General features: G+C 41.2%; 1 protein-coding gene across 1 annotated transcript in view; it reads left to right on the forward strand.

Annotated features, from left to right (window-relative positions):
* LOC122815078 (putative cation exchanger C521.04c) overlaps positions 1–17,573 on the forward strand; it is a 1,300,764-nt gene that overhangs the window by 896,752 nt on the left and 386,439 nt on the right. The window contains exon 11 of the mRNA XM_044087322.1: positions 16,619–16,802. Within this exon, the coding sequence (XP_043943257.1) occupies positions 16,619–16,802 (184 nt within the window). The remainder of the gene's footprint in view (positions 1–16,618; positions 16,803–17,573) is intronic.

The following is a 17,573-nucleotide window of genomic DNA, read 5'->3' on the forward strand; positions in this document are numbered from 1 at the left end:
ACAGTGAATACACTCTAACATCTGCATTTATGGTAAGTGCACACAACTGTGTACTGTATGTGAACCCATGTTGCAATTTAAAACCATTTAATAAAGACTAAGTCTTGTGCTTAGTCAAGGCTGACCCCCACAGCTGCTAGGGACAACTAGCTTCACCTTGGGGGGGGGAGCCTGATGTGGATGCAGATTCACCACTTGCACTGAAACTTCTGATGCAAGTCTCTGGGATCATTTAGGCTGACAAAGCTGTTCAGCAGATCTATTCATCTTGGTGGAAAAGGCTCTTAATGTGAGTGGGGTGGGCAGTTTGGTTAGTCCATCAGCGAATCAGACACCAGGATAATCTGAGTTTTATTCTGTTAGATATATATTTAGAGATTTTTAAATGCATGTACTTCTGTTTGCTCGTTAGATACATGTACACTTCTGTTGCTATAATATATGTAGGAAAATAGTCAAATGCATGCATGTGTTTGCTAGCGTACATATATTAAAGGGTTAAACTGTTCTCCGCTAAAAATCAAATAAAAGGCATTTATCTGTAATGTAACATGAATGTTCCAGTTCTGGTACAGCTTGAGAAATTGGCTGATGGAGATAACTCCTAAGAGGCATTCAGCCATGTGTAACGAGCTTCAAAGGAAACTGATAAGGATCCAGGTGCAAGATTCAACGGACGTCCTAGACTGTTACATAATTCGCCTTGAAACAGAACCCAAAGGAGCTGCTTAGACTGCATGACATCAAGTGCAGGGAGTATCGAAAGATTGTTTTCATACAGAAACATTCTCAAACAGGAAGGACTCCCTAGAAGTTTAATAAACAGACTATGATCTCAGAAAATACCAAAGTAATGACTGAGTTAGAAAAAGACTGCTTTCATAAGAATGTATATATGTGAAATCTGATCTGATTTTTTTGTTAGATCTGCTTAATGGAGAACATTTTTCATGCTGTGCAAGGAGCAAATCTGAAGATATTAAAGCTGTAAACTGTACAGTATTATACATGTCTGTTGTATAAACAAGTTTGGTTATGTGCAAGAAAGATAATATACTGCTGAGAAGACTATATATAGTCTGCAAAGTTTAACGAACCAGACTGTTTTTTACAAGGCACTAAATCAGCAGCTAGTCGGACTTTTTTCTGCCAGCATGAAAAAGCTGCTTTGCATTGATTTCTACACTGCATGCAGCATGACACAACTGTTAATCATTCATTTTAAATAAAATTTCAGTGGTGAGCCTTGCCTGTATCCGAACACAAGAGGAGTGGTGCCTGTGCCTTGTACAAGGCCACTTCAGTAAAAGCGCAGTAACTAACATTTATGTATGTGATTGAGTCCGGAATAGGAGCATTTCAGTTTCCAACAGTTTGCAACAGTGCAGTTCCTCAGACGTGTGAATCCAGAGTAGGACTGCTTTGCAGGAAGCAAGCAGGTACCATAAATTCTCCAGGTTGATGAAAACTTCAGCTTTGAATCTGGAACTGCCAGATTAGTGTCACCAGCTTTTAATGTAACTACAAAAGTTTTCCAACCATCTTCGGTGATCAGAATTGGCCAGCAGACGTTAACTGTGGATTTTGGCAAGAAAACTTTTGTTACATAGCAGCATGAATGCTGTAAATCAGCCTAGTAAACAAGGTAATAAACACAGTATTACTATTAGTATGTCAATTTTAGATAAACTACAGAAGTTGTATAAACAGCATATTAGCAAATGTAAAACCTTAAGGCAAGTTGACAGTTGGGAATTATGTAAATCTGTTATGTTTCACTGGTATCTCCAACAGAAAAAATCTGTGGTATGACAGTAAATGTTTGTGTAAGTAATATGAAACTGCTTTCTGTGTGCAATATCATTTTTATTTATTTATTTTACATTTGTTAACCGGGAGAGTCCGACTGGATACATGTCCATTTTCAGCGGAGGCCCGGGGAGAAAAGCTCCAAGTACATAACAGACATATGAACATTGTTAATGCAAAAAAAGGAAGATAGTTGAGTTCTAAATACAATATAAAGATACATCACATCTTGGGAAAAAAAACAGCAGCAGCAAATAAAAAAAAAACATAGGTCAGTTACAAAGTAGCGCCTTGTTAAAAGCGATTAAGGATAGTGAGGTAAGAGAAGGGTAAATGATAGTGGTTAATCAGGTTTGGAACAGGGACATTGCCAGAGAGTATTGAGATGGTTTAAGCTTTTTTTTGAATTGTAGGAGTGAGGGTTCTGAGGTGAGCATGGTGGGTAGGGAGTTCCACATTTTACCTACAAAGTTTGAGAATAGAGAATCCCCAGCAGAATTATTGGCTTTGGTAGTTTGAGCTAAGATCTTATTGGAGGAGCGTAAAGATTGCAGGTTAATATAGGGGTGAATGATGTTTTCAGAGCTGGTGTTTTCTCTGGGTGATACAGTATCTGGTGAGCCATTTTGAGTTGGTTGAAATGGAGTTGGCTGGAAAACTCTAACCACCCTAGTTGCTTCAAGTTAGTGCAGTGGTGCGTTCTAAAGGTGGAATTTGTGGCAAATCTAGCTATGTGATTGTAACAAGAAGCAAGTTTGTTAAGGGTTGTCTTGTTTAGGTTTGTAAAGAGGGGGGAGGCATAGAAAAGAGTTGATAGTAGGTGTGTGCTGGCAATTGTAATTTTAGCGTGAGGAGTGAGAAAGTGTTTTACTTTATAGAGAGAGACAAGCTTTTTATTGACTGTTTTGATGGTAAGATTGAAATGGGTGTCAAATGTAAGGGAGTTATCAATGGTAACACCTAATAGCTTTGTGTGAGCTTCTGGTGATATAGTGATTCCACTGGAGGATGTAATAGAGAAGGTGGGGGGAAGAGTCTTGTTAGTGGGTGAGAAAGTAAGTAGTTTTGTTTTGTTGGGGTTGAGAACTAGTTGTCGCATTTTTCTATTAGGTTGAAGGTGTCTTGGGTTGAAGCAGTGAGGTCTGCCAGGTTGGAAGCAGTGCTGATGATAGTCGAATCATCTGCATATTGAATGCATGTGGCATGGGGGGTGATTGTGGGCAGGTCATTAACAAAGATGGTGAAGAGAAGAGGGCCAAGAATAGATCCTTGGGGAACTCCAAGTGTAACAGGTAGGCATGTAGATAATTTGTCCTGCCATAGAACAGCCTGTTGCCTATTGGACAGGTAGGATTGGAACCATTTCAGCGTGGAATTGCTGAGTGATAGTTTTTTTAATGTATGGAGGAGTTGAATGTGGTTCACCATATCAAAGGCCTTGGAGAGGTCTAAGAAAAGAGCAGATGATAGTTTATTATTGTTTCTGAAGTTATTGATGGTATTAGAAAAGGATAGTAGGGCTGATGTGGTACTGTGATTTGGCCTGAAGCCATGTTGGGAGTTAGCTAGAATTTTATTTTTGGTGAGGTGCTCCATCAGTTGTTTGTGGACACACTTTTCGATAATTTTGGCCAGGGGTGAGAGTATAGCTATAGGTCTGTAGTTGGTTAGCTCTAGTGAGCTACCACCTTTATGGAGAGGAATAATGTGGGACATTTTCCATATGGAGGGGATGAAGGCTTCTGACAAGGTACGGTTTATGATTATGGAGACGGGATAGGAAATGGCCTCAGCTGCTTTTTGCAGAAACTCAGCTGGGATAAGGTCAGCTGCTAGCTTAGTGGGTTTTAGTTTAAGAAATGTTATAAAGGATATGGGTACTGGATCGAAGGTAAATGGATGATCTGATGTAGTTGTATTCTGCTGGCATGGGTAGTGGAGTGGGCTGGTTGTTTGAATTGTGTGGCCAGGGATTGTATAGTTTCTGTGAAGAAACTATTGAATGTGTTAGCAATGTTTACAGGGCACTGTTTGCAAGTTGTTGGAGTGGGGGTGGTTGCCTGGCCTGGGTGCAGGAGCTTGTTTAAGCCTGCCCAGAATTTTTGTGGATTATTAAGGTGTTTGTGTTGGAGGTGGAGGAAGAAGTTTTTTTTATCATTTAAGATCATTATTTTAGTTTCATTTCTAAGTTGCCGGAAGGTTTGGTGGGAGTGTGGGTCTTTAGAGGTACGCCATGTGACCCACATCTTGTTTCTAGATAGGATTTTGGATTTTGTTTCCTTAGAGAGCCATGGTGCGGTTTTGGTTTTAGTTCTAATGGACCGTATTGGAGCATGGGAATCTAGAATCTTGAGGAAGGTGGTGCTGAAGTAGATAACTGCCTCTTCAAGAGGAAGAGACTTGAGTATTGTCCAGTTGTGGGCTTTAAGTTCAGTTTGAAAAATGGAGGCGTTGAATTTATTATTGTTCCTGATTTTTTTTATGGTTGTAAGAAGGGGGGTGATTTTCTTGAATTTGATAACATAGGTGAGCAAGTGATCACTCATGTCCTCTGGGTGAGTACCTGCTGAGTACTGGTCAGGATCATTATTAGTAAGGATCCAGTCCAGGATGCTGTCTTTGTTTTGGGGTTTACCTAGTCTGGTAGGAGTGGATATGAGCTGAGAAAAGCCATGTAGATTTATGCTGCTATATGGGGAGCTAGATGAGAAGGAATTCCAATTGATGTTGAAGTCACCTAACACTATGGATTCCTGGGGGTGAGTTTGAGTTAACCAGTGGAGAATGTCCTCTAAGGTTTTGTTATTATTGTTGCCTGGGGGGATGTAAATACATGCTATATTTCTGCTTTTGTTTGTTTGGTTGAAGTTTTAAAAGTAGAATTTCGGCATTGTTTGTTAGGAGGGGTTGTGGAGAGGCAAGGGAGATTTGTAATGTATTTTTGTAGAGTATGGCTACACCGCTACCTTTACGAGTTATTCGGTCTGCTCTTAGTATATCATACCCTGGTGGGATTATCTGTGTGTCTTTCGTACTTGGTTTAAGCCAGGTTTCTGTGAGACATAGTAGGTCTGGGGAACAAGTAGCTAAAAGGGCATGTAGGTTGTGAATCTTATTGTTTACACTTCTGATTTTTAGATGACAGGTCAGAAGAGAGTTAAAGGGTCTAGAGTTTAGATTGAGAAGTGGAGGGGAGGATAGGGTGGAATTACAATTGAGTGGAGGGGAAGGGCCAGGGTTGGGGTGGATATCACCATCTGTGGCTAGTCTGTGATTCACACATAAAAGTACAGTTCAAACCATTGTTAATGGTAAACCAGATAAGGGTCATACACTTGCATTATGTCCTCACCACATGTGAAATGTTAATTTCAGTGTTACAACAGCAGTTAAGTCCGTTATTGACAATCTTCTGTACATTTTGTTAGACAAGTGGTATAAACCACTGCACAGTACAAACCCGATAAGAACAGAGATGAGGTTATGATGAACTGAGATTTAATAAATGTCTAAGACTGGGTTCAGAAAGTTTAAATATGTGCAAGCATTTTTTTTCAGAAGGGCATAAGAGCTTTAAAGTCAACAGAACAGAATACTGAAAAATATCATAGTCCATGCAAAATTACAAGACAAAGAATCTGGTTAGTAAAGAGTTAAAACAATGGCAGTTAGCTACACTAATAAAGTATGACATTCTACTGTACATTTAGAAAACTGTTAGCTTACACAGCAGGATCTCATGTAACTTTCATTTGGTTAAAGCAAGACACTTATCAATTAAACAGTAATGCAAAATCACAATTTCAAACAACAGTTCTAGGACATAGAAATCAAATGAGTAGTTAAAAGCAGTTAAGACATGAGGTCAGAAGACTGACATTCATGTATTTTCTTTTCGCCTAAAGTGCATCTGTTTAAAATGCACAAGAGCAAAAGGCAGACAACAGCAAATGTAAATATATCTGTTTTAAGCAGGTTAGTTAAGCCAATATCTATTTTGTTTCTTACAATATTTTGTAATTATCTAATAGCATCAAAAATAGACTCCAGCAAAAACAGTATTCAAAAGCAATGTTAGTAATATAAATGTGTACTGAGTACATAATATTACAAATAAAACCCAAGTTTAAAATGTATTCAGTTATGCAAATTACAAATATTTATTATAGTTCTCTAAGTTTTTTACAACTGTATTCTAATATCAAGTTGCAAGTGTATTAAATGAAGGTAAAGTGCTGAAAGAGTTAAGGGATGTACTACAGTCTACAGAGTCTAGAATGTGCAGAAAGTGTGAAAAAATTAAGATTTTGTTTTGTGAGCTCTGATCTTCCCAGGCTGGGATGGTAGTTACAAGAAATGTTGGGGAAATAGTGCATGTGCAGCACTAAGCAAAAAGCACAAAAGAATCTGCAGAAATCTTGTTTGGTAATTGTAATAAAATGTCACAATTGTGCACAGATGTCATTAATCTATTTGCAGGTAAATGCTAAAAGTAAAAAAAAAACTCAGTGATACTGAGTACAGCCAGTAAGTTGGCCATGGTATGCAAGTCCCTTGTACAGATATCTAATTTTACACTGTGTAAACAGTACTGCAGAAGGGACTAAAATAAAGGTACAAGGAAAAACACATTGGTCTATGCTAAAGTAATTAGGGTGCCATCAACATGTACAAAAGTAATGTTTTAGGCTTCAGTTTAATACCAAGTTTGTAAATTGGACTGTGTACATTACAGCTAATCTGTGTACAAATGTAAAAACATTCTGTACAAGCAAGTGTATGTTGTACAGTAAATGGTTTAATGTGTAAACGGCATTCTTCAGTGTATAAACCATGTTTTTCTGTGTAAATGGACAATTTTGCATTCAAATTTTAAACTGTTTACAAAAATTGCTCATCAATTCATTTGTATGTATAATAAGTCAATGCTTGACATTTTTTTTTAAAAAACAAGACTACAGTGCCTTTGCAATAAAATTCACAAGCATTGTCAATGTAAAATCACTGTATAGTCATATTCAGCAATTTGGATGGCGCAGCAATAGCGTTGCCTCCTCACAGCAGGAGGTTCTCTGGTTCGATTTTTGGCTGGGGTGCTTTCTGTGTGGAGTCTGCATGTCCTCCCTGCATTCATGTGGGTTTCCTCCAGGTGCTCCAGTTTTTTCCCACATTACAAAGATGTGCGTCTGGAGCATTTCTCCCTGGGCCTCTGCTGAAAATTGGCTTTGTTCCAAGTCTGACTTTCCCAGTTAACAAATGTTAAATGAAATTGCAAAATACAGCTCATAACTGGTAAAGCGTTTTTACAGAATGGTCTTCAGAAGAAAAAAGTTGTTAAATAGTTCATCCAATTCTAGTAGTAGTGCTTGTTTTGCCAATCAGATGCAAGTCTGCACATTGTGTATGTTGATATCTGCCTATATTCTGTCTATATTTTTCTAAACCTGTCTGCCTGAGTTATCACTCAGTGATGTATGTACAGTCTATTTTGGTATGTGTAGCTTTTCTCCCCAGGCCTCTGCTGGAAATGGGACATGTATCCAGTCGGACTATCCCGGACAACAAATGTAAAATAAAAATAATCATTCTGTTGGCAATATAAAACTGTTAACTTGCTGCTGTTTCCGAATGTTTCACATAAATTATACCAAAGAATGCACATCAGTGTTTTAAAACAAAACAGAGGGAACTATCTATTTAGATATTTAGAAAATGCATGTACTTCTGTTTGCTAGTTAGATGCATATACACTTCTGTTGCTATAATATATGTAGGAAAATAGTCAATTAGATGGATGCATTTCTATACATATATTAAGGGGTTAAACTGTTCTCAGCTAAAAATCAAATAAATAAAAGGCATTCATCTGTAATATAACATGAATGTTCCAGTTCTGGTGCAGCTTGAGAAAGGCCAATAAGGATAACTCTTAAAAGAGGCATTCAGATAAGGATCCAGGTGCTAAAATCAACAGACTTCCTAGACTGTTGCATAATTCACCTTGAAACAGAAGACAAAGGAGCTTAACAGACTGCATGACAACAAGTGCGGGGAGTATCGAAAGACAGTTTCCTGTTTGAGAATGTTTCTGTATGAAAAGTTTAATAAACAAGACTGTATGACATCAGAAAATACCAACGTCATGACTTTGAGAGTTCCCAAAAGACTGCTTTCATAAGAATGTATATATGTGAAATCTGATCTGATTTTTTGTTAAATCTGCTTAATGAACATCGTTCATGCTGTATGAAGAGCAAATCTGAAGGCATTCAAGCTGTAAACTATACAGTATTGTTTGCCTCGAGAGACCTCAATCTCATTGATCAGCATGCTTAACTGTCAGTTGAGCCTGCTAGGTTGATGACGGCACTTTTCTTGGGCAACTTCCTGGTGGATATAATTTCTGAACATGGCAGAGATGCAGGCTGTTGTGTAGTCAGCCATATCTGGCCTTGTCACAAAATCATGGTACCCTTCAGAGCTAATCCACTCTTCCTCCCAAAGGTGTAGTTTTACATGTTTCCCTGAAACAGTATTTCCTAGTATTCTTTGCAGCTGCACAAAGGGGAAGTAGGCTCTTCACACAGTGTGCATTTCTGGCTCTGGTCTGCCTAAGGAGTGTGCATATCTGGACTAGCCATTTGTGTCCTTCACTGTAAGCAAATCTTTGAAGTGGCCCAGTGGAGTATTTCCAAGTGATTTACTAACTGCATTTCTTGTCATCGGCCAGCTTGCTGTCTGGCAGATGCTGTGGTGAAAACTCACTGTACCATAAGAGTGTTTGCCTCCATTACTTTAAGAATGTGTTGGACATGGAATACATGCGTTTGAGCGAATGGCCTTTCTTCGATCCAGTATAACATATACCAGAAATGTCAAATCTCCCACTGCCAAACAGTCTGAATGTCGAGCAGAACACCAAATTCGACAATTCCAACCGCTCTACCACCTAAACAAGTGCTACCATGGGTCAAAAGGGGGGGGGGGTTTGTGTTTGTTACATTGTGTTGGCAATTATGCGACTTGGCAGAACTGCTGTCAAACATTTTCTGATCGGCCATCTGCCATTCACTCAAATGCATGTATTCCGTTAGACATACTGTCCGCTGTGTGCCTGTTAAGCAGCATCTCTGATGGGAGTTAAGCTACTCCCAAGTTTTTTCAGGGCTCCTTTTCCCTTGCTGTCTGTACTGCTTTGGCATACATTTATCCTTTAGTGGCATTGCTGAAGATTCATCCCCAGCCTATGACCTTTCAGGAGTCATCTTATCCATCTCCTGTCCAACTTTGTGTTACTGCTTGGCATCCTCACCCATCGAAAGGGTATCATACTTATAGTAAGAATATTTACTTAAGCGATCTGCTATATACCCAGCATCTCCCTGCAGTTAATGGTTGTTTTTGTTTACAGCAGCTGTTGGATCTCTGCAGTTTTGACAGGCATGCATTTTGTACCACTTGCCTTATGTAGAATTGGATGCTTTTTGATTTGTGGTCATTTGCTTATTAGAGGGTAAATTGGTGGAATTTGAAGATGCACTATATCTGGCATTATCACGTAGTGGTAATCAGTTGAGTACATAGACTTCCGCACATAAGGAGTTGTATAGGTTCATAGGTGTGTACTAGGCTAATGGCCCTGGAGCCTTTATAAGCCTAGCCCATAGAAGTACCCTGGCATCATGCTGCCCGACATTTGTTCCCAGTGCCTCTCAAGTAGAGCAACTGCAGTGATCCCTGGGGTGAGCTTTCCATTTCGCATCCACTCATCAATATCTCTTTTGAAGAGGACCATTGAGGTGCTCTGCTTGACATGTGTGGGAAGACTATTCCAGAGCATGTGCAGTCTCTGGGTTATGAACCTGTCCCACCCTGTTCTGTTTGTGCTAATGAGGTTGAGGTCTCTGGATTGTGTGGTGTGGAGGATTTGGATTTCTGTAGATGTAGCATTTCCAACCGAGCTGAGTCAGACGTGGCTTTGCAAGCCATGCAGAGATTGCTTCTTAGTAGATATGAGACCGAGAATAGTTTGGAGTTTTTTGTTTGTCCATGTAGGACGTGTTTAAGGCCTAGGATCCTCTTTGTGAGGTACTTTTGTGGCCTTTCCAGCTGTTGCATGTGTCTAGTGAGGTACATGGCAAAGGGGGCATTATATTCTGATTGGCCTGAAGAGTAGAGAGAGATTATCTTTCTTCATGGATGCAAAACCCTTGGTAATGAGATGCGCCACATAGGACTTTCTGACCACAGTGGCAATGTGGTGTTCGAAGGAGAGGTTGCTGTCAACCTGTGTCCCCAGATCTCTAATGCCTTCAACGTTCAGTGGGCTCCTATCGATGTGGTAATTGGTGGAAACTGATTTTTTTTTTCCCAAAGGGGATGATTAATTTTTTGGCATTAAGCTTAAGGCCATTGTTTCTACACCAGTCATTGGTTTCAGTGAGTTCCTTTTGTAGGATGTCTACATTATTTGCAGAGTTAATAATGGCTCCCAGCTTGCAGTCTGCAAATTTGGTCAACCAGAGTCCCTCAGTGTTGGCCTGGACTTCTGAGAAGTAGATTACAAACAGGAGAGGACCCAGGACCAATCCCTGTGGGACTCCACTCGTGACTGGTTTGGCAGTCTGACTTGGAGTCTGCTACTTTTACACTGTGGGTTCTATCTGTGAGCCAGTTTGCAACCCACCTAGTGATATAGGGGTTGATGCCTAGTTTGGTGAGTTTCTCAATTCCGGAGTGGGAAAATTCTGAATTCCAGTTGCTGGATAAGTAGTACCTGACCTAGGATTTATTAAGGTGGGACTGCTAAGTAGACCAACTGATGAAGGAAAAACTTGTCATGTGACATCGCAATAAATGACTTCAGACATGTTCTTCGTGTTTCACTGTTGCAGTCATAACTGTAGGGTGCTCCTGCCGGCAGGCAGCCCGAGGTCGGCCAGAATCCCAAAGTCTGGGTCCGGCGTCGGCTGTACAAGCTAGTACCCTGACATCAGTACGCTTTGGTACATAGCCCTCAGCCGACGCCATCTTCTCCAGTCTTTCTTGCCGTGCGGTGGAAAGCAGCTTGCACGTCGTTGGTTGGCGATTTTCGAACAGCGTATTTTGTTGTTGTCGGTCCGAAGTTCTTACTTCTCTTCTCAAAGCTAAGTACCCCATTGGGGAATCTTTTTCTTGTTCCTCAGATGTCAGAAAAAGTTAACAATTGTATAACGTGTGGGAAACAAATACCTCATAAAGATTTCCACTCTTACTGTCTACCTTGCTTAGGCCCTAACCACGACGTTTCTTGTCGGTTCTGTGCCAGGTTCAACTCTCGTACTATTAAGCGCAGGTACGATTGGGCTTTAAATTATTTTGGCAGACGCTTCAATTATAGAATGTCGTCGGACACTACCGGAATTCAAAAGAAGCGCAAAGACAAAGACAGGCCTCCGAGGTCCAAACAGGACTCGTTGCAGCTGGAGCCAGCGTCCGGTTCGGCTGTCGTCAGTGAGGCGCTTTTGCAGCCCCTGTCGTCCGCCACTTCTGAACCGATGGCCGATACGGACTTCCATGGGGAGCCATCAAGGCCCACTATTTTAACTGCTGCAGGACCTTCGGACGTCGCTCCTTCAGATGGGTCCGGAACCGCTGTGCAGGTACCAGCTTCTGAGGGGGTTTTCAGGCCTACTCACATCACTATTTCAAAGGCAAAGACAAAGACTCCTGTTAAGTCTAAAGTTCCTGCTCAAGCTGCTTCTGAATCTACTCCCAGGACACAGAAGTAATTATTAAAGATGGCTGAAGATTTGCTTACAATGATTAGGGGTTCTCACCCCCCTCCTGAGAAAAGGCCTCGACAGGATGTTACTCTGGATTCCTCTGACCAGGCTTCTGTATCTTCTGTTTCTTCCTCAGATCAGGACTATTCCTTTCCTCCTTATGAGGATTCGGATGCTGAGGACTCTCTACCCTCGGCCTCTCCGCCTGAGGATTTCTCTTTTGGGGAAACCTTGCATGAGATGAGGGAACATTTTCATTGGGAAGGACAGGAGTATTCTGCTTCCAAGAAGAGGCTTAGGGAATTTCTTCTTCTTCCTCAGCATAGGCCTTTAGCTATCCCTCCTGTTTTGGACATTGTAGATGCTTTTTCTGAGGCTAATTTGAATCCTGATTCCATGCCTCCTGCTCCTTCTAAGCCTGATAGATTTTATAGGGTCCCTGAATCTCATTTATTATTATTTAAAAACCCTTCTGCGGATCCTGAAACTATTTCTCAGGGCTCTAAGGCTGCTAAGGTTGCTACTTCTAAAAATCCTATTCCCTCTGAGAAGGATTCTCGTGCTTTAGACAGGTGGGGAAAAAAGGTATATACTTCTGCTACCCTGTCTGTAAGGGCTTTAAATTGCCAGTTTCATATGTTTAAGTATCAGCAATTTCTTTTGTCTGTTTTAAAGCAAAAGCTTGCTTCCCTTCCTGCATGTGCAGAGGATAAGGAACTTCAGGATGTCTTGCATGCTACTGAACAAGTGAACAAACATAGTTTACATTGTGGTTTTGATGCTTTGGATGCTTCTTGCAGGGCTGCTGCCTCTGGTACTGTTATCAGGAGGCATGTCTGGCTTCGTGAACAAAAGTTTACCTGAACAGGTTAAGGCGAAGTTATTAGATGCCCCTGTTCAACATGATGTTCTTTTTGGATCCAAGGCTGAGGAAGTTATTAAAAAGATGGAAGAAAAGGCAAAGTCTATGCAGACTGTAAAAGATTTCTTGCAAGTTCAGCCTCCTAGATTTTCCAGGAATTGGCCCTCTAAAAATTGGTCCTTTCCCACGTCTGACAGGCCTCAAAGGGGAAGATATAGATGCTCCAGAGGTCGTGGTCAAGGTCAGGCCTCTTACAGATCTAGACAATGGACTGCTTCTTCACCTAGAAGGGGAGAAGACAGATCCCAATCTCAAAGAAAGCAAACTCAATGACTCTCTCGGTTGGGCTACGGGATCCCTTCACCTGGATGCCCCTCTCGGAGGAAAACTGTCTCTTTTTTTACAGAAATTGGACTCGTATTACCCAGGACAGATGGGTATTGGACGTGATTTTAAAGGGTTACAAATTCCACTTTCACACTTTGCCAAGGGCTCACGGTTGGCCAGATCTGCCAAAACATCAATGGTCAGAGGCCTTAAATCAAGTGGATGCTCTTCTGGCCATGAGAGCCATAGAGCCTGTTCCACTCTTGGAGATGGGAAAAGGTTTTTATTCAAGACTGTTTCTGGTTCCAAGAAAACAAAACTCATGGAGACCTATTCTGGACCTTTCTGTGTTCACCTTTTTGGAAATTCCAAAATTCAAGATGCTTACTCTGCAGCAACTAATTCCAATGCTCTCTCAGGACGCCTGGATGGTGACATTGGACTTAAAGGAAGCCTACTTACACATTCCCATCAGGCAGGAACGCAGGAAATTCCTCAGGTTCAAGGCAGGTTCGAGGCACTTTCAATTCTCTGTACTGCCCTTTGGTTTATCTACTGCGCCCAGAGTCTTTACCAAGTGCCTGGCACCAGTAGTGGCTTACTGCAGACTTCAGGGGATCCAGATTTACCCCTATTTGGACGACTGCCTTATTCAGGCAGACAGCAAAGATCTTCTACTTCAATATCTGGACTTTGTTCAACATCTTCTCCTCCTACTGGGATTCTCAGTGAACACAAAAAAGTCACATTTGATCCCTTCTCAACAAATGGTATTCTTGGGAGCCCTCTTAAATACAACCTTACAAAGGGCCTTCCTCACTCCAGAAAAACAAACTCAGCTGGCTTCTACTTTCAGCACCTTGGCAACTCTATCTCAGCTCACTGCAAGGAAATTCCTGCAGGCTCTGGGCTACATGGCTTCCTGCATTCTGTTGATTCCAAACGCAAGGCTTCATATGAGAAAGCTTCAATGGTATCTGAAAAGTGTATGGTCACAGCATTACCACGATCTGGATATTCTGATTCCTCTGATCCCCTGCCTTCAGAGGGAGTTCCTCTGGTGGTCCAGGGTATGCACTTTAAACGAAGGAAAGCCTTTTCGTCTACCTCACCCTACTCAAATCCTAACCACGGATGCCTCGGATTATGCTTGGGGGGCACACTTTCTAGACAATTGCCAGCAGGGAACCTGGACAAAGGACCATCTTCACTGGCCCATCAATCTGAAGGAAATGTTGGCAGTTCAAAATGCCCTTCTAGCCTTCAAGAACCTTTTGCAACCAGGGCCTCTGCTAATTCGCACAGACAACACCACGGTCATGTGGTACATCAACAAGCAGGGGGGTTCTCATTCGTACCCCTTTGCAGACTAGCTATGGCTTTATGGGACACAGCTCTAAATTTGAATCTACATCTCCAGGCTCAATTCATTCCAGGGGAACAGAATCTCTTAGCAGACAGCCTGAGAAGAAACATTTCAGATCCTCACGAATGGATGCTAGACACCAACTTATTCAACAGGATTACTGCAGTTTGGGGATGTCCCCAGATAGATCTGTTTGCATCCCATCTCAATCATCAGCTGCCTCGCTTTTGCACCAGGTCCTTCCACAAAACAGCTTGGAGAGTGGATGCCCTGTCCTTCAGCTGGAGAAGCCTTTCAGGATATGCCTTCCCTCCTCTTCCTCTACTACCTCGGGTATTACTGAAGATAAAACAGGACAAGCCCAAGTTCCTCATCTTGATTGCTCCAAATTGGCCTCTACAGTTTTGGTATCCAACTTTAAAACACCTGTTCTTGGGGCCTCCTTGGATTCTCCCTCTGAACCCTTCACTTCTGTCCCAGCATCAGGGTCAGTTACTACATTCCAATCTCAAGACCCTTTGCCTGGCAGCTTGGCTCTTCAAAGGAATTTGATTTCCTCTAGTCTTCCCAAACCAGTTTTGGATGTTCTTCTGGAAGCTAGACGGCCTAGCACTAGGAAATCCTATGCCTCTAAATGGAAGAGGTTTTGTATTTGGATGCAGGACCGAGGCTCGGATCCTCTGGTTCCTGATCTCTCTTCTATTTTGCTTTACCTTTGAACTTTTATCTAAAGGACTTTCCTTTTCTTCCATTAAGATTCATGCTTCTGCTATTTCTGCTCATTTCAGTTCTGATCCTCCTGTTTTTTCTCATCCTTTGGTGAAGCAATTCTTGAGAGGGGCTAAAAATTTGCAGCCTCCCAGGACCCCTCCTGTCCCTGCCTGGGATCTTAATTATGTTTTAGAAAAACGTACTTTGCCTCCTTTTGAGCCTGCTGCATCTTCAGATATTAAGTTTTTATCTTGGAAGACTGTCCTTTTATTAGCATTGACCTCTGCCAGAAGGGTCTCAAGAGTTGCAAGCTCTCATAGCTGTGGAACCATACCTTATTTTCCATCAGGACAGAGTATCCTTGAGGACCAATCCTACTTTCATGCCTAAGGTGATTTCGAAAGTGGCTTTAAATCAGACAATTCACCTTCCTACTTTATTTCCAAATCCTCAAAATAAAGGGGAAAGGATTTTGCATTCATTAGATGTGCACAGACAATTACGATTTTACCTGGACAAGACTAAAGAGTTCAGACAGTCTAATCAATTGTTTGTTTCTTTTGCCTCCAGTTCTCTTGGAAAGCCTATTTCTAAACAAACTATTTCCAAATGGATTGCTTATGGAATCAGATTTTGTTACACTCATCATGGGAAACAGTTTCCAGGTACCATTAGAAGTCATTCTACTAGAGCAGCTGCCACTTCTACAGCTTTCCTCAGAGGAGTCCCTACCAAGGATATCTTGGAAGCTGCCACTTGGAGTTCTGTGCATACATTTTCCAAGCACTACACTCTCCCTCTGTTTTCTAAGACCAGGGCAGGCTTTGCCTCTGCTGTTTTGCAGGGTATTCTTGCCTCCCCTTCTATCTAAAGCCTCCTCCCCTTTACACTGCTTGAGTTCCACCCTACAGTTATGACTGCAACAGTGAAACACGAAGAACATAGTACAGTTGTGTACACCTACCATAAATGTAGATGTTCGAGTGTCTTCACTGTTGCAATCGAGACCCCTCCTATCCCCTCTTTTTTCTACCTTTTCCTTTTTTGTGGTGTATTTGTGTTTCCTTGTTGGATTCATTTTTGTTTTATTGGGGACTTCTGACATCTAGGGCAAGAAAGGCTGGAGAAGATGGCGTCGGCTGAGGGCTATGTACCAAAGCGTACTGACGTCAGGGTACTAGCTTGTACAGCCGACGCCGGACCCAGACTTTGGGATTCTGGCCGACCTCGGGCTGCCTGCCGGCAGGAGCACCCTACAGTTATGACTGCAACAGTGAAGACACTCACATCTACATTTATGGTAGGTGTACACAACTGTACTTTCTGCTTTACTTTGTTCCCATTTCAGTTTCCAGCTGAATCACCATATTTTTTATTGGCTGTGCTTACAGTGGAATAACATTTTGTTCAAACACTGGGCAGCAACTTAAATCCAAGTTAAAATGTAAAGGAAGAATTATGAAGAATTTCATTGTGCCTCTAGAATGCTTGCTTTGAGTATTTTTTTAAAAATGTCTTTAATTTCACATTGTTTTGAGGTAGAACAGTTGCACTGCAAGATTGCTGAAAAGAAAAAATTGCTGTGGTAAGATGCACTTCTAATGCAAGAGGGATCAAACCAGCAAGACTAAGCACTTGTTCTAGACACCAGTATTTGTATGTAGCATGTATTCTAATTTTGGGGGCCATAATTCTGTCTTTCTACATTCAGTAAGTCCTTGTCTTAATGGTTACTTTATAAACAACTCTGATTACCTTACCATTTATGTATTTTGTTAGTATTTCAGCACAAAGCAACTTTGCTGTGGGTGCAGTGGTGAATGCCACATTCGGTTCCATCATAGAGCTGACTTTCTACATCACAGCGTTGATAAAGGGTGTGAAAGAAGGAAAGAAGTGCTATGAAGAAGTGGTGAAATCTGCTCTCACAGGAACTCTGCTGGGATGTGTCCTCTTTGTCCCCGTGAGTAGTAACATGGCTACTAAAACAATTTTTAATATAATTTGTTGATAGTCACTTGGGACACCATGCCAACTTTGAATACTAATGTGTACAGAAATTAATGTAAAACTAGTACTCATTTTAACTAATGTAGGATATATTTTGCTAGTCTTCAGAAGTTTATAAAAGTTCATTTGGTTAAATTTTATAATTTGTCCTCCACTTTGCTACAGTAAGTTATACAAGGTCAGAGAAGTCTCAACTGCTGAATATACTCTGTTCTGAAGGTCCTTTGCAGGACAGATGGTGATACCAGACTTATGTGCTGGTATGTGTGAGGGAGGAATGCGGGAGTGCCTTAAAGGCCAGAGTCTTGTCTTCATGCAAAACTCTGCATTCTAAAATAGAAGTTTTGAGAGAGTACGCATCAGTGGGCTACCAGTCATTGCAGTCCCACAAGTACCATTGTACAGAACCACACCACAACTTCTTCAGCACACTGCTTTTGAACTAGGTTGTGTTGCAGCAGTCGTTTATTGCAATTGCACATGTCTGAACAGATCATTTATTGGTTGAATAATAATTTTCTGCAGGCTTTTTTTTTTTGCTTCATATGATTCTGATTTTAAAATGTAGAGTAGACTGGATTGTTCCTTCTGTTCACTTAAGGTTGCATTTCACATCCTGAATGTCAAATAGCACACTTATTATTGGGCACAGTTAAAATTGCTTTTGGCTTTTTTTGGTTTTTTTTTTTAATTTTTTTTATTTTTTTTTTTGGGGGAAGTTTAA

This window comes from Protopterus annectens, chromosome 11.part0 (assembly GCF_019279795.1).
Source record: "Protopterus annectens isolate FY-2018-M chromosome 11.part0, PAN1.0, whole genome shotgun sequence".
Taxonomy (NCBI): domain Eukaryota; kingdom Metazoa; phylum Chordata; order Ceratodontiformes; family Protopteridae; genus Protopterus; species Protopterus annectens.